The sequence below is a fragment of the Pelmatolapia mariae genome, linkage group LG17 (assembly GCF_036321145.2).
Source record: "Pelmatolapia mariae isolate MD_Pm_ZW linkage group LG17, Pm_UMD_F_2, whole genome shotgun sequence".
Taxonomy (NCBI): domain Eukaryota; kingdom Metazoa; phylum Chordata; class Actinopteri; order Cichliformes; family Cichlidae; genus Pelmatolapia; species Pelmatolapia mariae.
In genome coordinates, this window is record NC_086242.1 from 2,381,674 (window position 1) to 2,406,635 (window position 24,962).

At 42.1% G+C, this 24,962-nt stretch overlaps 1 protein-coding gene across 2 annotated transcripts in view; it reads left to right on the forward strand.

The window, feature by feature from the left end:
- Positions 1–24,962, forward strand: part of anos1b (anosmin 1b) — a 50,871-nt gene continuing 25,909 nt past the window's right edge. For both annotated transcript variants that reach the window (XM_063501014.1, XM_063501015.1), the window contains exons 1-2: positions 1–337; positions 11,503–11,550. In XM_063501014.1, the coding sequence (XP_063357084.1) occupies positions 161–337; positions 11,503–11,550 (225 nt within the window). In that variant the 5' untranslated portion in view covers positions 1–160. The remainder of the gene's footprint in view (positions 338–11,502; positions 11,551–24,962) is intronic.

The window sequence follows — 24,962 nt, forward strand, 5'->3', positions numbered from 1 at the left end:
GCTCCACTCCCTACTCGCGCGCAGGCACGAGCGGCGCTCGGATGTTTTCATTCTGAATTTATAGGTCAGTGAGAGGAGGACGCCTTCGAAACCAGAAGAAACGAGAGAAAAAAATCTTTTTGTTGTTGTTGTGTATGTTTTCGTATTAGCTTCCGGTGTAATGTCAGTTCGTCGGGCCGGTTTGGTGCTGCTTTGCGCGATGTTGGCGGTGACTTGTGCTCGCAGGAGTTCGCCGGAGCAGGAAGATGTTCAGGAGAAAACGAACAGCGCCAGATGCACATCCAGGTGCCTCACTCTGCACATGACCCAGCTAACCGCTGCTTTCAGACACCTCCAGGTACGGACAAGCATTTTGCCCCAAATCCTTTGTTTTAGTGTGTTTTTCACCTGAGGGTCACCTTCCGCACGAGCACCGGTGTCATAGCCTACAAAATACACGAGAAACCGTTGAAATAAATAGACAGACAAACATTTAATTCGGTCGGTTTAATGTGAAAACCCAGTCCAGTTGGTCTAATATGAGATAACGTACAAAAGTAAAATTATATATATACTATTTTGAATGTTTACAATTACTGCTTTTTTATATGTCCACCGCAGCGATACCACTCTTAATCAATATCGAGGTTTTGTTTGTTTACAATAACACAGTTTTATTATCTTGTCAAATATGTCACTTTTTATATTCATATAAGCACAGTCTAAACATGTTTCATTGGAACATACGGAACCAGGGCAGTCCGTGCATTTGTTAATGATGCATAAAAGAAGAAGGTGTGAACTTAAAATGTAGAATTATAACATGGACATAATGATTTTTGCAGGTGATTTCCAGATTTAGTCTTAGCCACAAGTACTAATTCCACTCCGTGTGTCAGTTAGGACAGACTGTGATATTTGACTGTCTTGTTGTAGAAAATACACTATGCAGCCATTTCAAACGTGCAGTTTACAAGTTGTTAATAAATGTTGCCCTCCTTTCTTTTCCCCCTAGTGTTACAGTTGCCCCTCAGTGCTGTGTTGTTACACTGATTTTTGGATTAGCTAGGCCAACAGAGAAAGGTGCAGTGCAGAGTAAAGCAGCTGAGTGCTGCACTATTAAGCAAAAACAACAACAACCTTGTGATCTACACTTGAACTGTTGTTCTCCACGTGGTTTTCATCAGGAAGTTCTGACCAAATGATGTTGATGTTGCTCAGATTGAAGTCGGCCCGTGTCAATACTCTAGTGGGGCAAAGGTAGGCCGAAAAAAACTTTGGTTATTGGTTTTTAATAGTTCACAAAATGGCTCATCTTGCAGGAATTGCTGTGCTGTGTACTGGGGCCTTTGTAGTGAGGAATGTGAGATTAACAGGGACATTAGGACGTTACCAAGTTCGAAAAGCCACTTATCGTTAACGGCTTCAACATGTGCATGCTGTGTAGTGGGTGGGAAAGTCATTAACCACAGAGTTCAGCCCCAATGGCTCTGAGGTGTGCAGACAAAAGTGTGTGTGTGTGTGTGTGGGTTTGCATATGCTCACATATAAAACCGAGGTTTGGTCTGGTCCTTGTCCATCCAGAAAAGACCCTCGCCACCTGTGCATTGAGTAATGAGGGTGGCCTCTGGATGACTTTACCATTTAGATGTTTGCATTCGTGTGTGTGTGTGTGTGTGTGTGTGTGTGTGTGTGTGGTGGATGTTCTAGAACAGAGGTGTGAGAAAGGGAACATTTGGTTTAAACTTTATGAACCAGTGTGCAAGAATCAAATGTGCAAATTCAGTGATTCAAATGAAACCAGGTGATTTTTCAGCACCAGCTTCTGTGTTGGGTGTTTGTGTTTGACCTTTTGCTTTGGTTTTATTACTTTCCCTAGTTTCATGAATTGTGTCAGGTTGTTTCTGATTTCTGTTCAGTTCATTTTTTCTGATATTATTGAAGTCTAGTTCTGCTGTTGCTCCAAGCTATTTATATTTGATCCATTGTGTTTTGTTGCCTTGCATTTTTGTGGAATTCTGTTTAACTTTGATGTTGGATTTATTGTTTTTTGGACTTTCATCCCCTCAATAAATCACTCGCCTTTTATTCATTGACGTCTGACTCTTTGCATTTTGCATTTGGGTCCTCACGTCTTAATAATTCCAACATATCACAGAACAGCATAACATAGACCTGGTAGACATATTCCTCCCTGAATTTGAGGATTTTCAGTGTTTTCTCGTTATTCTACCAGTACAATGGTTGCTAGATTGCAGCAAAGAGAAGAAAAGGGTTTGCTGAGGATGTAGGCCTCAGTCTGTGGGTTCCAGGCGCCTCCTCTGGCCTTCAAAAAGCTTTCATACCTGTCACTGGCTCCCTCACTGTTATTGGCCTCAAGGTTAGCCACCAAGCTCTGGGGGGGGGGCTCTTTGTCTCCTTTGTTACCAGCTGTCTGCCCAGCCTCGTTGTTGTCAGCCTCCTGCTTGGCCACCTGAATGGTTCTGGCTCTTGGAATAATTTTGTCCGGCTGCACAAAATTTGGTTCTTATAACTGATTAAAGTAAAAATCTTTGGCTTTTTTAAATCATTTCAGGATGTTAGCTTGAGCTGTAGAAGACTTTAGTGTGTACCAAAGGTATTAATCAGCTAGTTAAAATAATAATAATAAAGATTGTTCTGTAATTACTTTGTTGTTGTTCGTTTCTGTTTCTAACATCTTTACAGTGAGGATTGACATTTTTTTCTATTTTGACACATTTTGTAGAGTCCGTTTGATTAAAAATAATTGTGAGATTAATCAGTAATGCACTGATTTTATCGATTGATTCTTGATTTATTTTTACACCAACACCAACTGGCTGTTATCTCCACATCCACCTTGCTAACTGAGCTTGTTAGCATCAACTTATAATTTAGCACGTTATACATTCGTCTAAATACGGTCATCTCTGGCTCCAAAAAACCCAGACGACACCTACCAAAGTGCTCCACAAACTACATCCATCTTTTATATACAGACTGTGATTAGAAGAAATCAGAGAGGAAAAGGACGCAGAGCCTCAGAGACTCTAAGGTTTTAAAAAGAGTCTGTGTGTTTGAACCAAAATAAAAAGCACATCAAAATTCTGAGGAAACAAGGAAACAAATTTCCTCTCAGCCACATCCTGGAGAGTTGCATCACTCCTCGAAACTATTATAGGACAGCTTAGAGAGCACACGGATTGATTGATGGGTAGGAGTATGTTAGAGCATTCATTCCCTCTAGAAAAAAGAAAAAAGCCTTTAGATAACAGTTCCAGCAACTACGACATCAGTAAAGACAAACCGAGCTTTACTCATCCTCCTCAGTCACCACACTCAGACACAAACACACACATTGCTTCCTCTGGCTTCATGTGGGTGAACTTTGTGTTTTTGGCTCTTTCTCAGTGTGTGTGTGTGTGTGTGTGGCTAGTGTGTAGCCACTAGAATTTGAGTCACCAGTTTTCTATTTACACCTCTCTTTATGCTGCGTCTCTGGGTTTTCCACTACTTTCCCTTGGATGGCGTAATAGTGTAATTATAGCTCTTTTGTGTGTGAGAGAGCACACTTAAATATATATATAAACATATGTTGGTATGTTGTCATATTCCCAGATTCCTCCTTGATGTAAGCTCCTAAAATAAGCGAAAAACTCCCGTCTTGCCCGAAGAGGTGAATTATTTTACACATACGTAGTAGCTCAGATTAGCTCGTGTTCTTAGACCCTCACATGCTGTGGCGCTGATGTGTCGAGCCAGGGATAAGGGCCGGCGGTAGGTTAAACGAGCTCCCTGTGCATCCTTGTCTAAGTGTGCGCATGCGTGCATTTGTCTGTCCTGGCTACGCTGCGGTAGGTAACTCTAATCGGCCCAAAGGTCGGTCAGCCAACCAGTCACGCTCTGAAAAAGACCAGAGACAACGGTCAGGTCAGGTTGCACGGAGACAGACGAGGAGATAAGGGCAGGTGGGCAGACTCGGTCAAGCGCGAAGATGGGCAGAGGGATGGAAAGACAGGAGAGCAGGCAAGCAGGTGTGACAGACGCAGGTGAAGACAGACAACTCGGTGAACTGATACGTAGGCTATAGAAGTAGACTGACATGCAGTGAGACAGGCATCCAGGTGAGCGACGGCAGGAAACAAAGGCTTGTTTGATTCGCCTCAAAGATAAAGCCAGTGCAGCTTTGTGACTGCCCTGTCATTTGATCAGTGCATAGATGGTGATAAAGTTGTGGCAGTGTAAGAGCGACTCTCACCTGAAACCAGGACAAGAAATTCCAAAACAGTAAATCACAGCTGGAATGGCAAGGCTCTGAGGGCATGGCTTTGTTGCAGCTTTAGAAAGAAAGACTCTTTTGCCACATCTAGACTGTCGTGATATTTTATATGTGCTACTTAAATCCTTTTCCCCCCCTTTTCCCCCCCTTGTTACTCCTTTCCATTGATAAGAAGATAAATGTCACACGTACGTCTGGGACAAACAAAGAGCAAATACTTGCTTGGGTATGGCCTTACCTTGCAAGGCAACTGGAGTCTTGTGAGATTCCCAAGATCACTTTTTAAAGAGCATCCCCAGCTTGCCCGGCTTTGAAACTACGAGTTTACTACTCAGTAAGGTTGTAAATATCTGTTATAGGTGTGACAATAGACAGATGCTTAATCATCTTTTGCCTTTGTGACGTCATTTTCCATTCAAAAAGAGCAAGAATCAACAGATGGCACGCTGCCACAGTGCTCGACTGCAACTTTGCTTTTCCTGCTGGATGCTCTCCGTGGTTCATTAATCTAATTGGCTGTAATAGAGCGTAACAGATGGATAGTTCTTCCAATAACCTGCCTTCTAAGGTGTGTTTCAGTGTCAGGAACAATAACTTTCTAAAGTCTCCACACAAACACACATGCACACCTTTATACTCCAAGTTCTTTTTTGCACATTGTGCACATTGTTGCACTTTTTCTTTTGCACTGTCTTTGTTTTTGTTGTTTTTTTTGCAATTTTTGCACATTGCACTTTATGTAGTCCTGTGTTGATGGTCTGTTATATGTAGCACCATGTAGTGTAACACTGCACATGGTTGGAATGACAGTAAAGCCACTTAACTTGCCTAGACTTGATACAGGTTGGCAGACAGTTGGTTTTCTTTGTTTTTACACTCTTTGCGCTAACTTCGGCTCACTGGCTAGCTTCCTAGTTTGAATACTGCCAGTCTTCTCGTCTAACCCCAGTTTCTGACGGAAGGAGAAGGAGAAAGCTTTAAGATTTGGGAACGTAATAAAATCCCCTTTGTTTTGATTCTTGTTGTTTACAGGATGTAGGGCACCACGGACTCCAAGGTGGACACAACAACGAGTCATGCGCGCACACACGGACTAATTAGGGGCTTCTGTCGGGAAGCTTTCGGACCTCAAGGCAGTTTTTTTGGGAAGAACTTTATATTGTGTTGAGTGGAAGTTAGTCATGATATATTCATCACACAAACAAGCCGTACACCATCACCGCGTTTGCTTCTGGTCATCTGGGTGTGATTAGCAGAGTTAACGCTTCATGTTAAAGAGACTTTCTACTGCACCTCACCACAAGCGCTGACCACAGCACACACCCACACACACACTTTCTCCTCCTCTGTGTCTCCTGCACACACTTTTTTTTTTTAATCGCTGCATCTGGCAGAAGTGTGATTTATATCTCTCTCCCCTTCAAACACTGACGGGTGTATGCAGCTGCGTGCGTGCACGCTGACTGTGCACGCGTCGTCGTGTTTTATTTAAAAGGCTAATATCAGGTTGTTTTTCCTTCAGCAAAGATCAGCAGCAGTCAGAACCATGTGGAAGTCCTTTAGCGCAAGTGTTTCCTACTCCGAGGGTCAGTCTTGTGCTTCTGATGGGTCTCTCGTGACAGATTTTTCTTGCAGATCCCAGAACTGAAAGAAAGTTAAAGACCCAACAAGTGGAAAAACTTAAGATCGCTTTTTTTTGTCTTTTATTTTATTGCAATATATTTATTTATTTAGCATGGCTTCTTGTTGTGGGACTTCTATCAGTGCATGAAGGATTAAAAAAAGCAACTGGAGGCCTTTTCGTGAAGTTTGTATCTTTATTTTACAATATTCTGTCTCGATGGATTTCTTGTGTTGAATGTTGGCTTTTCATTTATAAAATATCCTTGAAGAAGAAACTTTAGCCAGATGAGCAGCATCCTGTTTCACAACACTCCCCATCTTTTCCAGTCTCCTCCCTGCTCCTATTAACTAATATTTATTTCCACATTTCACCTTCTTTTGACTGTCTCTTTATTCTTTTCAGTGTCCTCCCTCCCTCTTACTTCCTCTCAGTCGCCCACATCCAGCTTCTTTTCTCCTTTTCTAGTCATCTCATGCAAGTCCACCTCCTCTTTCTCTCTCAGACTTTTTTTTTAACATGTGCAGCTGTTTTGCCGCAGACACACATACATACACTTACCAAGACCCTATGAAACCTCACTCTGACCACCGTTTAATGGCCATACGGCACACAGACCCATCTAGACTGGCTTAATTGGCTCTGACAGCAAATATGTCCCATGAAATCGACTTGGGATTAGCTCATATATGTGTGCATCCATATGTGTGAGCGTAGACTACAGAAGGCTCTAAAGTGGATTGACTGACATTGGAAGGATGTTATGGCATGAAGAAGACAGGAAAAAGAACGATAGCGTGAAAAAGATTGAGAGAGAGGATGAAGATGTGAGGCCAGCAGGGGGGAACACGGCTTTATATCTCCTCTGTGAAAATCTGGAGATACTTAGCTGTCCTCGGTACTTTCGCTGGAAGATCTATAGTTTATCATCGCCGTCATTTTTAAGTCCTCTCCTGTCATTTTTACAGGAGTTGGCAGAAATGCGGAGACTTGGAAAGGCAGTGAGTCCAAATGAAACACAGAAGGAGTGACAGGGTGACCAAAAGAGGCTAATCCTCCGCTTCCGTAATCCCTCTGATGGTGCATGAATGTTCAAACAACACTGCTTAAGGATCTATAAGCGGCACAGAGCAGCGTGATGTTGACAAAATCATAACACTTTGGACTACCTATATACCTACATCAAATACTTCGTAGCAACCGATATCCATCCATGGTGTGTGTTTGCTAAGAAAACAGCACAAACTTGACAGATTTGCACTTGATTTATCATTTTGTTCCACTGTTCAGAAATCACACGGGGAGAAATGGAGGGTTCATACTTACAGCAGCTTTAATAGACCAGATTACAGCGCGCTCTCTCTCACCCATACTCTTGTCATTATTAGGTTCTTGCTAAAAGCTAGCCTAATACCTAAAAGTTCATATAAATTCATCTGGCAGCTTCGGAAAGAGCTTCTGGGAAATGTGAAGAACGAAAGCCAAAAGTATTAAAAGTGGTAAATTATACAACCCATCACAAATTACTCCTAGCAGCAGGTAGCAGCACTGAACATCACCAACTGATTGCACTAATGGATATCTGAGTTGCCTTTTGGGTACGTGGTAGCATAACAGCTCGGACTCATCGAGCAAAAATGTTTCACAGAATAAGATTTAATATTGGCCAGTAAAATTCACACAAACAAACCCTCCCAGTAGACTGCCTTGTGAAGTGCATGTAGTATTTCTGCGAGGGCACGTAAGGGTTTTCCTGTTTTGTTTTGAATGGAAGCATATTTTCTTACACCTCAATGTTGCAACGCTGAATTTATGCAGAAATAGATATCATATCTAGCCGTTCTATGTTCTTCAGTGTAGATTCAGAGTACGCACTCCCTTTTGTTTCATCGTCGTTCAGCTGCGACTCCCTGTGCCCGGTTCTTCCTGATAAAAGGGAGTTCTTCCTCCCCACCATCGGATTGCGGAGGTTTTCTCTCTCTTATAGTATGAAACGCCTCGAGGCGGCTGTTGCTGTAAATGAATTGTTGCTATCTAAATAAATTTAACTTGAGTGTAAAAGTGAACCTGGCTAAACTTCCAGGCTCACATTCAGTTTGTGTTTTCAAGCAGAATCAGTCTGAGATGTTATCTTGAAAAGTTGTAATGTTGAGAGACTGAAGAAGAAGCTACTATAAGATATGTATCCATAGCAACAGGGTTTTTGTACTGCAGACAGTATTAGCAAGCTTAGAAGTCAGCAGAGGAGGGAAGTGTTTCTCTCCGTGTCTCTATGCGGTACCATGACACCGGTTCCTTCGTTTCTGCCTCATCTGTTCTTCTCTGCATTTATTGTTCCCCACAGACTTGTTACTAATCTATTCATCGGGGTTTACACAATTACTGTAATGTGCTACTGCTTCCGCCTTCATTCTCTCTTCTGTGCCGTTTAAAGGCTGGTGTGCAGCACCATTATCCCTTTAAACCTCCAGCACAGGTTATTATTAAGCCAAGGGTGTCTGCCCCATCATTAGTCATTTAGTCATCATGGAGGTATAATGTCAGAGGTCAGGAATATCTCTCTTTTTTAGATACTTATAGATATTGGGAAACCTTGAAGCTTTGCTCAAGCTTAGTTCAAAATTTTCATTTCAATCTTATTCATTGTGTCTTTTTCTTGAAAGCTGACCAGTTCTTCACTGCTGCCAACAGCTGGACAAGTGAGGCAGTAAGCAGCTGTAGCAGTGCACGGCGTGAGAGTATGAGAGGAATGAGGCAAACAAAGTTTATGTCGAATTTGGGACTCTAATCATTTTCACACATACACTCAATGGACGGTCTCTTTAGAAATCTGAGGTGACTTGCGGTTTGTTGGTTTTGGAGATGTAAAACAAGAATCTGGAGCTGTGTTCCCCGTCTTATAGTCAGCATTTAACTGTCTGACAGGCCTGTCTGAACACTTTATTTCAAAGTCTGTCTCAGGTTTAAGACCTTCATCACCCATGACTGATCTAGTGGCAGTAATTTCTTCACTTCCAGGCTTAGCGCTTGCACAAGTCAGCCTCCATCCATCGATAACAATGTGCATCCGTTCTGAGCGTTACAAGCGAAAGCGTCAATTCAGCATCTTCGGTACCGTGAAATCCCTTAACTCCTAATCTCTAACCTTTAACCCCAGCACTGTCACCTTAACTATAACCCCATAGCCCTCATAATACCAGAAGAACAAATGCTAACCTAAAACCCTGAAAAGGGTGTGTGTGTGTGTGTGCAAAGAGTTGAGCTGGTTCAGGCTAAATACAGCTCACTCAGGAGAGGGTTTAAGAGTTGTTAAGGGGGCTTATCCAACACACACTAGAGGCTCAGTCTTTCTCTCTGAAGGCATAGCCACATAACAACAGGCAGATACACACAAGTATTATAATAGTTGTTTTGAAGGTGCACAAAGGCATCATGATTTTTCTGATGATAACAAAGCATTTCAGAGGGAAGGGCCGCCTGTTGTGCCAAAACTGACTATCCTGCCAAAGGAAGCTCAAAACAGCTGGTAGAAATTGCTATTTAAAGGCATCAAAATGACTCAAAATCCTCGAATTATTGCAGAAAAGCCAAATGAAAACTTAATAGTTTGTTTTTACGCCAGTTTAAGGGCTCAAAAGGGGGTCTGTGAGTAGTTACAGCCACACTGTGAAACAGCCACACTGTGTTCATGGATAATAGTTCTCCACGTTCAATCCAAAGTACCGTATTTTCCGCACTATAAGGCACACTTAAAATCCTTTAATTTTCGCAAAAATTGACAGTGCGTATGTATGAATTCTGGTTGTGCTCACGGACCTCGAACCGATTTTATGTGGTACACGGCGCTCAGAAATCTGTCAAAAATGTTTTAGTATGACTTTGGTAAGCTACGAAGCCGCACTGCTTGATGGATTATCAGAGCATTACAGCTACCATAGTCAGGAGCCTCGCGGAGTAATCTATTCAATTCAATTCAATTTTATATTTTTAGCGCCAAAACACAACAACAGTCGCCTCAAGGCGTTTTATATTGTACAGTAGATGCTACAATAATAGATACCAAGAAAAACCCAACAATCATATGACCCCCTATGAGCAAGCACTTTGACGACAGTGGGAAGGAAAAACTCCCTTTTAGCAGGAAGAAACCTTCCGACAGAACCAGGCTCAGGGAGGGGCGGGGCCATCTGCTTCGACCCCAATCTGGGTCCAAAACTCCGTCTGCTTCAGGTCCCAATAGTCAAACGAACACTGCAGCATCACTGAGAGTTACAAACTGTCTAAATTCTTTCATCTTTAATAAAATGATCAGCGTTGCTGCTTTACCAGGTGTAACAATTAAGTTTAACATCCAGGCATCCATGAAAACAGAATTTATTACATTTAACAGAGTTAGAAGTTAGCAGGAAGTTAGCTCGCTAGCTTCCACCTAAACATGATATAGCATGTTCTGACTGAGAGATTTCTGAAAAATTCAAACGTACAGCTCTGCTATCACTTCCAACATAAATGAAGACTAGACAGCAGTGACGTTTGTAGAGTTACTGAAGTTGGACTAGCTGGTATATAATGATGTGCTACGTGATTGCTAGCGACACAGCTATGTTAGCATAAACACAGTGAAGCTGGAGGATGAACGCTAACTTTTTTCCACTCGTTAAAAGTTAACGTGAGGGTTCCTGATGGTTAGGGACAAATGCAATCGCATGGCAGGATGCTGTAAACGGACCAAACTTCAGTCAGGAGAACAACTGAGATAATCCATCCACAATATGAGGTTAGTCATTAATATACTGCAACAACATGGGAATAGAGCAGCTGCCAGAGAATTCAACATTAATGAATCAATGTTACGGAAGTGGAGGAAGCAAGAAGAATGAGTTGAGTAAGTTTGACTTATCTGACTGTTCCGCTTAATGTGTCTTATAATCCGGTGCGCCTTATGTACGAAAACAGACCCGTTCATCGACAGTGCCTTAAAATACGGTGTGATGGAGGACTGGCAGCCCGTCCAGTGTGTACGTAGCCTCTCGCCCATTCTTGAGAATTTATAGAAGTGTCATTGCATGAATGATACAAAATCAATAGATTCATTAGTTCAGCATAGTTGTTGTCTAGACAGTGCACAGAGTCAAATAAGGGAGAACTCTGTGTGATAAGGGTGAGTTGGTTTGGTTGATCTTTATTTTTTCCATGTGGTCATGACATGTCGGATACCGCTGTCGTATTGGTTACAGCAGCCGTGTTTACCGGTGGTCTTGACTCACTCAGCAATGAAGAGTGCAACACTCACACTTACAGATGCACACATAACCATACACCTCACTGAGTGACGTTGTCCCTGTCTGGTTCTGCAGCCGCAAACCTAGAATGTTTAGTCATTTTTCACCCAGAGGATAATTACCTAAATAAGAGAAAGGTGGAGTGTGTGTCTGTTCGCATGGCTGGTTATGTAATTTTGTCAGTGACCTTTTAAGCAACAATATTTTGCTTTCTGTCTCCTTGTGCGTTATGCAGTAGTCACACATAAAGGGATCGAATGTGGGGAAGGAAACACGTCAAGATTTATTTTTCTCTGTCTGTGTTTGTTCTAATCCTTCCTCATCCTCTCTGTTCTTTTCAGAGTGACCAAGTCCTGGTCTGGTGTGAAAACCACAGACGCTGTGCTCAGGTAAATACTACACACACTCACAAGCTTGGACTATGACATCATACCAATTTGTTAATTTGGTCCAAGACTTACCAGGAACATTAAGCATATAACCAACCCCTCCTTGTCCCGTTACCTCAAACATCAAGAAACCCCTAAACAAAATAGGAGCGAATGCCCGGGTTCGTCTTCTTTTAGCAGTAACTGCAGCATACCCTGCGCAGTGTCCAAAGCTTGCCTGCCAAAAAAACCTTCCCTGAAAATTACCTACACATTGTGTTGACACAGACCAAAACATCTACAATGGAGCCCAACTGATTCCTCAGCAGACTCTTACTATTTGCCAATCTTATCTATCTGTCTGTTTTTTGAGCACCTTCTGCCTTTATAATGGTCGATAAATGAAAATTAAAAAGTAAAGAAGAGACAGGAGAAACATCCTTCAACCCTGTTATCAGTGTTGATGTTGCATAGTTTGTCCACCAGAGGGCAGTCTGCACGTATCTGTTCACAACATGTGTTTAAAACATCGCAAACACAAAAACCAGCTAATCCGAGCAGAGTCGGGCAGCGTGAAACGAGTAAATGAATAACTTCACATAACAAATGTTAATGGAGGTCTGTTTATGTTTTGCGTATCAGAAAGAAAAAAATGATTGAATATAATATATATTTTCTAATTATCAGCCGTAGAAATCCTTTATCAGTCGGATTCTGTTAATCAGAATGTAATAGGAAAGTTTATCTGACTTTCTCAAAGTGGTACTGCAGTAGCTAGTTGCTGTACCAACTAGCTACAGCAACTAGCCACTGCTAATAGCAACAGTTTAGTTACAGTTTTCTCGTGATGGCATAAAAGTACAAATGCAAATGATGACGTTTATTAAGGTCTATGGAGATTCAGCAGGGCCGTAAATCAACTTCACCTGCATAAAACTCTGGCTCCAGAGTTAGCAGTGAGGACCAGTTAATTGAAAAAAGTAATTAGTTACTTATTACTGATTACTTCCCCAAGAAAGTAATCCTGTTACTTTATTGATTACTTATTTTCAAAAGTAATTAGTTACTTATTACTTAGTTACTTTTTAAAAACATGCTACCCAACCTGAATACGTAATAAAGCAACAGACCTTTCAGCCCAACTGTATTTTTTTCTCCATAATCCATCATATAAAACTGAATCAAATGAAAAAGTCTCTTTTTAAATCTTGTTTTATTAGTTTTAATCTTTTAACTTCATGCATCAAGCAAAAATTAAATTATATGCAACAGTCTTTGACTTCAAGAAATGTGTTTAACATTTAAACCTATTTTCTGCATATTCCTACATATAAAATACAATCATTTTTTGTCTTTACACTCACTCTTTTAAATAGATGCAAGTAAAACACAGCAACATGTCAGTGGGAGGATCCGGGGGTTTCTCTGTGAATGTCACATTCCCGTGGCAGCGTGCTCGCTGCTCGCTCAGATCAGAAGTTAAATGTTTCGCTGTAGAAAGAAGTTTTCTTCCCACGCAGAGTGAACAGGGGACACTAATGTTTTTGTCACTTTATACAGAATCAAACTCAGAGTAATGTGATTACTTCCAAGCTTTAAACGCTGCATGGTCGTACTCTCTCCATCACTCCATATTATCCATTGTTGATCTGCACACGTCTGTTGCTGCTACGAACGTCGTACGCTCGTACGTCATGAGACACTCTCAAAAACAAAATCACACTTTAGTAGCGCAGTAATGTTGCATGCTTATAGGAAAGTAACAGTAATCTAATTACTTTTTTTGCAATACTAATCCCTTATTTTACTCCTTACCTGAAAAAAGTACTGTGTTGCTGCCCATCTCTGGTGAGGACCGCAGAGTCAAACCAAAGACAAAAATGTAAAAAAGATCAGAGGAAGTGAGATCTTTGCACTAGTTGTACTAAATGCGTTTGGTGCAGATTTGCCTCCTGTCAGATGATTAAAGCAGCCTTTTAAACTCAACACATGCATGCTTGTGGCTGTGTTACTGAATATCATTTTTCAGCATATTATCTCGGTTTGATTAGCTGGCACGTTTAAAACATTGGAAGCGTCAATTGAAAATGAGCAGAAAAATATGCACACGTGTTTTTTGTCCTCGGTGTGTACAAGAGCATACTGTAAACTATCCTGAGTCTGTAGCAACAAACTTGATTGTGCAACTGCACGTTAGAAGGCCAAGTGCCTCATAGTGGCCCACCTCAAAATGAAAAGGAACTAGTTGAGAGTGTCCCTATCCATTCACTCTCCTGTGGAGTCTTTAAGCCTCCACATGGCTTTCGTAATAGCACAGGTTGTGTTTTCATTTCAAATAATGTTCTCCTCTGTATCCCATTATCCATCCTCCATGGAGCAAAAATTAACGTGCTTATTCACTTTACACTGTCAGTAGGCTCAGGGTCTGTGTGTGTGTGTGTGTGTGTGTGTGTGTGTGTGTGTGTGTGTGTGTGTGTGTGTGTGTGTGTGTGTGTGTGTGTGTGTGCAAACATGCATGTGTGGTAATTCATTGTTTGGTTCAGGAAGCGTTTCCATTCCCGGTATTTTTAGCTGCTAGTCTGTCCACTCTACAGCAGTGTTTCACATCGTAGCCTTATAGCAGGCCAACACACAAGGCTGAAACTAGTTCTCCACTGTTTGGATGTTAATAATCACGTTTTAAATGTGTAAATACTAAATGCTAAAAACCTAAATCCAGGGAAATGCACAGTACTGTGCAAAAAGCTTGAGTAACCCCAACAGCAGCCAGACTTCTCCAGGTTTTCTGAGATCTTTCAAAGTTCCTCTTTGAACATTGGCTGCTTTATTGTTCATTTTCAGTGGAGTGGTTTTGTTTGTTTCGCCTGTGAATCATTCAAGCATGTTGTTTAAGTACATTGTTACTAGCAGTTTATCACAAAACACATAATTTGTAATTTATTTCATTGAAACTATGAAAAATACCAAAATATAATGCAAAAAGCAAAGAGATTCCTTAAGAGCTATTAGCCAAAACCTGACATATCTCAGCACAGTGTGTAGTGTGTCAAATAATAGTGCAGAGTGAAATTTAGGAAACTGGACAAGTGGAGGACAAAAGAATAAGAGGCCTGAAAACTTTATCTAAAGCTGATGAACGGTATCTGAAAGTCATGTCCTTAAGAAATAGGAAGGAATCCAGCAAAGACCTGACACCGAACCTGAGAGATGCATCTGGAACTTCAGTTGAGCCATCTGCAATTCGCCAAAACCTCATCAGAAATGGTCTCAGTGGAAGGGTGGCTGTCAAGAAGCCATTCTTAAGGAAGTGAAACAGGGGGAAAAGGCTGCGGTATGCCAAATTACACAAGAACTGGACTAAAAATCAGTGGCAGCAGTGGATATGGAGCGATGAATCCAAATTTGAAGGAGAAGGTGTGGAGAGAGGTAGAACAGCCAGTGTCTACAGCCTTTAGTGAAACACGGGGGAGGCTCTGTCACGATTTGGGGCATTTTTCAGCCGGTGGTGTTGGTGAACGCAGGAACGTATTGTTGGATTTTGATGCACCGTGCAAAACCATCTGGACAGTTTCTTTGACAGTGGTCACACTGCAGTAAAGAGAAACGTTTGCGCAGTGCTGTCTTAGGCTACGTTCACACTGCAGGCGAAAGCACATCAAATCCGATTTTTTTGACCCTATGCGACCCATATCCGATCATGGTATGACAGTGTGAACGGCACAAATCCGATATTTTCAAATCCGACCTGGGTCACTTTCGTATGTGGTACTGAATCCGATACATATCCGATGTTTTAGAAAGCGACTGCTGTTTGAACGGTCATGTCGCACTAAATCCGTCTTTTACGTCACTGACACGAGACAGACGCCAATTACCAGCGCCGGAGAAGCGCCCGAGAAGACATCGCGAACGCTTCCTGGCCATCCAGTGTAGATGACAGTGAAACTGTTGGGAAGACAACGTTGGAGAAACGTGAACATTTTATTTGTACTGTATAATCTGCAGATTCTGACAGAAATCTGCAGATTATACAGCAGCTATCCTTTGAAGCACCGCTCCTCTAAAACAGCAATAAGGATCATTATTAGGCCAAATGTAAATAACAAAATAACTTTATAACTTAAAGCAAAATTGGGAAACGTAAAGTCCGAAACAAGTCTTTATATTAAGGCCATCAGTCAAACAATATTGTTTGGTCTGGGTCTAAACAGAGCGCGTTGTGTGTTACATCTTCTTTTGCGCATGCGGGCCGCTTTGAGGGTTCACACTAGAGCGAGTTTGCTGTCACATTTTATTTGTAGTGTGAACAAGCAGACAAAAAAATCAGAATTGATCAAAAAATCGGAATTGAGCATTAAGACCTGCAGTGTGAACGTAGCCTTAGAGAAGTATACTATAAGGACCGTACAAAGATAATGATTCTTTGCTATAAGTAACAATACATGAAAAATGTCCTTCAAATAACCTTCCATCACGACCTTTTACTCACTGACCGTATCTCACTGAGTGTCACTGACTTCTCGAAAGACTCTAACTTTTTATTGATGCGTTTTCTGAACTCCTCGTTCGAGTTCAGACAAAGCGAAAAGCCTCAACCCAGCTGGAAGCACACCTGAGCAGTATTTCACTTCTTATGACATTTCCAAGCTTTGCTACAAATTCACATGACAGTTGGATAATGGAAAAGGTACAAACAGGCACAGCGAGAGGCCTTTTCTGTATAGCGTGTATTTCGGTCGAGTGTGTATGCGTTTATAATGGGGTCAGTGGGGGTTAGTGTCAACAGCAGCCAAGAGCCCCCACTGAAAGCTCAACCACCAGACCGTTGCAGGGGATACCACGCTGAGCGAAACATCAACTTTCAACTACACTTACCCCCGCCGTCACCTCAAACAAAAAAACACAAACAGATATTGTTCCTTTGACCTGCCCACACTAATCCCTTCCTTTGTCCCAACTTCTCCAGTTCTTCCCAGTTTGCTGCTTCTACAAAGAAACATCCTATCGTTTCAGAAAATATGAAACAGAAGTTTAAAGCCACGTCTTCGTGTTTTGCTGTTGTACACGTGTGAATACCAGCACGGCATTGCGCTGTAATCGAGGTCCAGCGGCAGTCTCTCAAACTGGCCGACGGAGGTCGACGCTGTGTAAACCGCAGTTTTCCTCTCAGACAGCGTGATACTGCACAGACATGCACCGTGTCTCTTCTTGCTTGTTTGAATTGCAAAGTTATTAATTCTTACTGTTTTACAGCCTGTTGAAAGTGGATACAGCCCAATTTGTAAAAGTCACCGCAGTAGGCCAAGCAAAATAAATTAGAGCAGAAAAGCACATATCCTAGTCCTCTGCCGTAATTGCCAAGATTAATCAAAATAACGAATTGCATAGTGAAAGAAGTCCAGCAGTGTTTAATGCTCTCAAGGTGTGCGTATTTGCTAACTGGATGTTTGAGAGATGTTCAGACTTTGCTGCCTTTTATTGATTATGCACCCTGGGAGCATTGCACACTGCACAGTTTACATCTTGTTGTTTCACAGGTTTTTGCTAAAAATAAAGAGAACTCTAGTCTGCTCTATTCTGGTTTGGAGATGTTTAACCCCTGATCGTGATAACGGGTTACTGTGAGATACAGAAAGACAGATAAGGATCGCTGAGAGTGATTTGGTCACACCAGAGACTCCAGTCGCTGTAATGCGAGACGGTCTCTATTATTGTTCTCGCTGAAACGTCTCAGCAACATTCAATATATCCACATGACTCTGGGGATAATCTGACTTCTCCTCAGAAAAGGTTGCAACAATGCAGTACTGTTTATTTTTAATAACGTGCTTTCAGGATACATATATATATATATATCTACACACACATACTGAAAAATCACAGTGAGCCCAACAAAGTCCTTTCCTCTAAAAAAGAGCAGAAACATATAAAAATGGTCATTTCTTTCACTTTACAAGTATGTAGGTTTCAAAATCTCATCAGGTATTTGCTGTCAACTTGACTGTGGCGTTTATAACATATCACGAATGCGATAAAACATACTCATGAGCACGTGCAGTATATGTCTTGATGCATGCTCAATCATCCAGGTAAGTAAATCCCAAAAGGTTGATTCTCCGGTGTTGCTTCAACAACTGCTCTTGTAGAAGTAAGCAGCTACCACACATGTGAGGGTTTCTCTTTGTTGAGTGCTGGAGTTACTGCTCGTACAGTTAGCTTTTGTGGGCAGAGGTAAATTTTCAGTGCACTTTCAATGCATCCGCACAGACACAACCTTCTTGATTGACAGCTGCAGTTAAATGAAACCTGATCTTAAAAGCCAGCATCATGTGTGCCTTCAGAAACTGCTTGAAAACGTTTTGTCCAAAGACACGCATGAATTGATGATCCTAAATTGGCTGTAGGTCTTAGTGTGGGAGCGAATGATCGTCTGTGTCTCTGTGATGTCGCTGGGACAGGCTGGTGACCTGTTCACAGTGTACCCTGCCCCCTGGGATAGAGCGCGGCTCCCCCACGACCCTAAACTGGATAAGTGGTGAAGAAAACAGACAGATGGACACTGTTAGGATTTGTACTCTGCCCTGGATAAACTATGTGATGTTACACTGATCTGAAATGTTCCTTTTAACCAAAAGCAGTTATAGCCAAAATATAAGCTGACATTAGCTGATATTGTAAAACCGAATCGGTCACGTTTCTATATTCTGCGGTCTAGATCATTTCAATCTGAGAGAAAAAAGAATGAGAAATTCAGAAGGGAGGAAGTAGCAGGGAGTCCACTGGTCGTTAGCCGTTGATCTGTTGAAGGAAAATCATGCCTCTGAATGTCTGATTTCAGGCGCTTTCTCTCGGGAGCTACATTTTTCTTGTGCTTATAAACCCAATTTTAGGGTTATTAGGTAGGCAAATCTAACAAAAATGACTCGGTCTTAACCTTCGATGTTCGACCGGAGGATCTCATAAAGCCTTTTGGCAGTGTAGCATGCTCAGTAACTTTTGATGGAGACTTTTATGGAACAATTTGGGACTAATGTTAGTCTCCCTTCAGCTCCTTTTTCACTCCCTAATGCAAAGCTGAGCAAAGATGGTCTTACTGACATTCAGCATATGTAACACAGTCTGTCTGCTCACGCAGCATACTCCCGTCCATACCATAGGAGTGGTTGGTTGTCTTTTGCACAGTACTCTATATTTCTCAGAAGTTATAGCTCTGGTGAGCTGAGGCCTTTTAACACAACAAATACAAAGGAATAAAAAAATGTGGTGAAACAAGATCACGGGTAAAGGAATGCACCTCTGCAGAGCTTCGTATATATCTGTATGTTGCTTTGTTACATCAGGATTGCATACGTCTCTCTGTCGGAGACAAACACCAACCAGGCGGATGCTGCCATAACACACATGGTTTGTGTCACATCATCAGTGCGCTGTCTTTCATGGGAGCTCACAAAAACTAAACTACAGCCCTCACTCAATTCCTCTATCTTTCCATTTCCTCCTTTTATCTCTCACTTCGCACACACACACACACACACACACACACACACACACACACACACACACACACACGCACACACACACACACACACACAAATGTTGGGTATTCATATCTTGTGGGGACATCTAGTTGACCTAATCCTTTCCCTAGCCCCTTACCCTAACCATGAAAAATGAATGCCTAACCCTTACCCTAAAGCTAACCATAACCCAAGTGTAACCCTGTCACTAAAACCACATTTTGAGTCTCAAAAATGCCTTCAAACTCGTTGGGACCAGGATTTTGGTCCCCATAAGTATAGTAAACTTCCAATTTTTGGGCCCCACAAAGATATGAGTACACACTCACACACATACATATTGCAGATGTAGTAATGTGTACCAGGTGTTTAAGACAGTAGGATGTCTAACAACAAACAGATCTGGTGAGGAGCAAAGGAGCTCATTTATACAGTGATCATCCCATCGTTCTTCCCATCTAATTTATTGCTCTGAATATACATGACTTTACTGCAGTAGCTCTGTGGGTCAACCTCCCCTAAATCAACTTCATTATGTCTGACAGTTTGATATCTGTCTGTCTGTCTGTCTGTCTTGCATAAATTATAAGAGCTGTGGCAGATTTACATTTTTGTACTTGTTCCATACTCCAGCATCTCCTGGTGTTTCCTAAAGCAATTCTCCAGGTCAGGTGGGATTTGTAGAGACTCCAGTACATTGCAGAGCATTCGTGAAAAATTGTAGACACATTGCAGAATTCACATTCGCTCCATTAACTGCCATGTACCCACAGATTTGAGTAAGAGCTATCAGTCTGTCGCTGTCCGGACCAGATGAGGTGCCCTTCCCTTCCATCACGTCCTTTAAGTTTCGTATTTTCCCCCCTGCAACCCGGAGACTTCCAGAGAACACTGCCCGATGTGTTATACGTATCATGGGAATCATGCTACCGAATTGCTAGCTGGCATCATATCTGGAGCCTTTCTGTGTGAAGTTTGCGCCTTCTCCATGTCCAAAGACGCAAGTTAATGCATGCATGTTAGATTGACTGGCAATTCCAAACGGGCTGTGTGTGAACATAAACGGTCGTCTCCCTCTCTGTGTTAGCGCTACCTGTCCGAGGAGTATGGGAAAGGGTTCATTTATCAAACAGTTGACTCCATGGTCCAGTCTGCAGCACTCTTCCTTTCTCCTCCTTAGATTTTAGAGGAGATCCTTCTGTCTTGCTTAATTTGGAAGTGCAACAGCTGCAAACAACAGCTTATATAAGCCTCCATGTCCTTTCCTGGCAACATTTTGATATTCAGCTCTTTTCCACTTTTCCCACAGTCATTTCCAATCACCCATCCTGGCTGTGCCAACACGTCAAATAGCTGTCAAGTAGAGGGTTGCTGGTTGGTACATATATAACATGTACTTGGCTAAAAGAGTTAACTGTATCAAGCTGTCAAATTAAATAGTTTAACCACCACCAGGCACCAAACATGTGAGTTTCTTTATTGTCCATACTTTATTTGTTAGTCCAGCATCCATTCACTGGGAAAAAGCAAAGGTTAGGGAATGGGAAAAGGGAGCAAGTTCTGGTACTATTCAGTCAGAGGTCCTTTGTGGTCACATGTGCTTCGAGAGGTGAAGAAGTTAAACACTAAACTAACTACAAGCATTCGTCTTTTTTCGCTCCTATGCTTCATACCAGTCTCTTCCCATTCCTCTATCATCTTTCCTGCAGCCCTTTCCCTCCTCCCACAAGCTGCCGTCTTAAGTTAGCTCTCATTGTTTTGCATGTTTTTCCAAAAGTCTGGAAAAAGTCTAACATGCTTTTCAATGGGATTTTTGGAATTTGTTCCACTGCTTTTCACTCAAATGCCACAAAGCCCGTAGTGTGAGTGCACATGTGTGCATACACGTGTCAGTATTTAGATAATAAAGAAAGAATCCTCCTGTCTTCTGAAGTGATTTGCGGACTTTTATTTGACAATACACCTTTAACCTGATGACAGACAAGTTATTATGTGGCTTAGCAAGGTTTGTCATTAAGAGGGCTGAGTCTACCACAGGTAAGCTTTGCTGGAAATCAGCTTGGTTACTTTCAGGTGAAAACTTCAAGAGGGTGCTATTTTTTTACCTGGAAAAAAGCCTTCAAGTTCCTAAAATAGCTGATGATTGAAGGTGATACAAACTGATGGAGCTTTAATGTCTTTAACAGGATAAAGATGCAAAGCACTCGCTCTCTCTTGCACTGGGGAATTAGTATAGCTCCGTTAAACACATTTATATATTTATTTATAAATTAAAGAGTTCATATCAACTTTAATTCAAAACTGTTTAAACGATCAACTAAATCACCCAAATTCTATTCACACTGTAAAGCAATATGAACAATCAAATGAGGGGATCCAGTTTTGCGTTGGGATGAGTCTTGCTGCTGTGGTTTCGGGTCCACGTGTCCCCTTAGAAGTCTAGAGTAGCTACAAATCAATACCGAGTCTTTCAGAGTGATAAAACATTTCTAATGATGGATGTGGCGTCCTCCAGGATAACAGTTCCCCCATCCACAGGACGCGAAGACTCACCGAGTGGTTTGATGAATATGAATATGGTGTGACTCATACGCTGTGGACTGGGGAGTCACAAGATCTGAACCCAGCTGAAAGCCTATGGGAAGCTGTGGAAGATTTAAGATGGTGCTCTCCACCACCATCAGCTGAACGGTGCAGAAGGAGAGTCAACGCCAGGTTGCACTGAATCACTTTATGTTGTTTTTTCCTTGAGTTAGTCACCTGTGTCTTTGTACCACAGGTTACAGCGAGCTAAATAAACTCTGAAGAGCCGATGACAGGATGAGCACATAAATAAACAGCAGTAGTTTTCCACGTTGCCTCCCCTGCACTAGTGCCTGTGTGTGCAGAGTGAGCACATCTGGTGGCTGTCTTTCTTTTTTCTGTCACTCTCGCCCTCCTTTTTTTTTCTGGACCTGCTTCACTGTTTGTCTTTCATCTCCACTCTCCTTTTCAACTGACACTCACTTCTCCCCCTCCTCCGAAACCACATCTCTCCCATTTCCTCTCCACCCTCTTGCCGAGTGCGGCTGTCATCCCTCTATTGTGGCAGGTGAGGCCGTAAAACAGCGGGCGAGACCGGAGGAGGGCCGAGAGACGAGGTGTATGCGTGTGTGATTAATTATTACAGAGATATGTGAAGAGCTCCTCTGCAAACTATGCGCACACATGGACACCTAGACAGCCATTAATCTTGGCTTTGTTACAGCGTGTTGCTGTGTTAAACAGTAACATCGCTGACCTCTGACCTGAGCTGCGTCTGCTGCGTTCTCTCTCTCACACGTAACTCATCATGTGGCCTTCAAGTCCTACAGTGTCCCTTTGCCTTCCAGCTCCTCTTATACAAATACAGTGGATGCATGTTTCAGTGATTTATTACATTTAAGGAATATTTGAGTGTGTAAGGTGTGTAGCTCCTTCATGCCACACATGTTTCCAGCTTCGGTCCATTAGTCTCTGTGTCCTGTGCCTGGTTTTGATACATGGATTTAATTATGTTTTTTTTAGCTTCGGATCTTCGTTGTGGATCTTATGTCATGGATTTGAGTCTTGATTTATCTTTCGTGTTGCAGATCTTCTAGTAATGTGTTTTGGTTCAAGTCTTTTTTTACTTTTCACTCCCTCTTTGCACTTTTAGCTTCCTCTTGTTTTCTGTTAGTACCTATTTTATTGTCCCTGTTGTCATGTCTGATGTGATGCTTCTTATCTCTGTGTTTCATGTTCATTTCATATCCTGTGTCAATTTGCCCATAGGTGTGAATGCGGGAGTGAATGTGAGTGTGAATGGTTGTCTGTCCCTGTGTGTTAGCCCCGCGACAGACTGGCGACCTGTCCAGGGTGTACCCCGCCTCTCGCCCTATGACAGCTGGGATAGGCTCCAGCGCCCCCCGCGACCCTGAAAAGGATAAGCGGAAGCGAATGGATGGATGGTGTCAATTTTACTTCCTGTCTCCCTGGTTGGTCTCACCTGTATGGAAGCCCGTTTCTGCCACAAAAAACAAAAAAAGTATCCATAACTTGTAATTTCGAGTTATTTTCTTGAAATTTCGACTTATTAGCTTGAAATTTTGAGAAAAGTAACTCGAAATTTCGAGTTAGCTCTGCCAATCAGTAATCTACGTGAATGAGGTCATTGTCTTGTTACCCGGAAGAATATGGCGCAGAGGAATGCGCACTCAAAACCGGATCGCAACAAATTGGCGCTTTCGAGAGTACGTTTGCTGATAGCAACGCCATGTGATTCAGCTAATAACACAAGGATTTCATCATTTTTGAAGCCACACTGAAAATACTGAAAATACAATCTGTGCATTCATGACTGGCTGTAGTACTGGTCGCTTAGCTGTAGCATTTGTAGCTGATGGCTTCAGCTTCCGGGTAACAAGGAAATGACGTCATTCATGTAGATTACTGATTGGCAGCGCTAACTTGAGACTCTGAGTTACTTTTCTCAAAATTTCGAATTTATAAGTCGTAATTTCGAGTTATGGATACTTTTTTTTTGTGACGGAAACGAGCTTCCATACACCCGTGTTAATCACTTTCACCTTCATTCTATGCACCATCCCCCCATCAGCCCCCTGTATATTTGTGTGTGTGTGTGTATTTAGATGAGGTAGACAGATAATTGGTCCTGGCTTGTCTGTCTGTCTCTTGGACTTAGTTAACCTTTTAACTCCTGCATTAGCCTCAATAGATTGGCTTGCTTAAGTAAGTCTTCTTCCTGCGCCCTGCATTTGAGCTCTAATCCCTCCACACAGTGTGACAGTCTGTGTGTATCTAAGCTACACTATATGGACAAAAGCACTGGGCCACCTGCACATTACACTTACAGGAGCTGGTCAGCCATTAAGCTCCAGAGGCACACTTTTTGTGTTGGCTTTAATCCCACAGGACATTTGATCAGTGCAGTCACTGAGTATGCAGAGGGTTTTCTGCTTTTATGCACCGTGCACCTCCAGTGTAGTGGTTTATACATCCATCTAACAAGCAGCAGACTACTGGTTCAGCCCTGAGAGGAGACACAGTTTGGGTTTCATCAGAAAAGGCCGTCCGGTGTAAACATCTGCCAAATCAAACACGCAGAGCTACCAGCTGTGTGATTGTGCTTCCTAAACGCTCGCAATAAAATCACTTACACTAAACATGAAATATCTAGGAGGGAAGAAATTTCATGCATCTTATTATTATCTTTTTAAAGTGACCCATCCCTTCACAAATGTTAGGCAGAGTGCCTGGGTAGCTGGTTGATTTTACACACCTGTGTGACTGAAAACACCTGAATTCAACAAGTGGAAGAGACTGTTTGTCCCACCACTGTGTAAACACTGTGTATACGAGGTATTTTAAAGTTTGAAAAATTGTACAGCTTAAAGTTTAATAGTACAGAACAATATCAATAACAGCCAGTTTAAAATCACCAGTTAACCTGAACCCATTAACCACATGTCTCTGGGCTGTGGGTGTAAACTGGAGTACCCAGAGAGAATATATACTCCACAGAGAAAGGCCACAGGCAGCTGGTGGACTCAAACCTGCAACTTTCTTGTGTGGAGGATCAGTGCTAACGTTGTGCCACCGTGCTGTTATCTATAACACTGGAAAAAAAAAAAGTTAGAATATGATAAAGACATGGGTTGGAGTATTTAAGACGCCCCTAAAAACCATCTGTTGAGCTCTGCACGTTCACCACTGCAGATCCACATCAGCAGCATCTTTGCCAGCAACATCTGCCATCATGGTGGATAACATGGAGCCCAGTGTAAGTGTCACGGACGCGTGCTTAGCCCCATGGTTTTCGGTTCCTAAGCCCTTCTGAGTTCTCATTGCCTTTTTTGACTAGTGAACAACAACTGTAGTTAACATCCCAAACTCTGT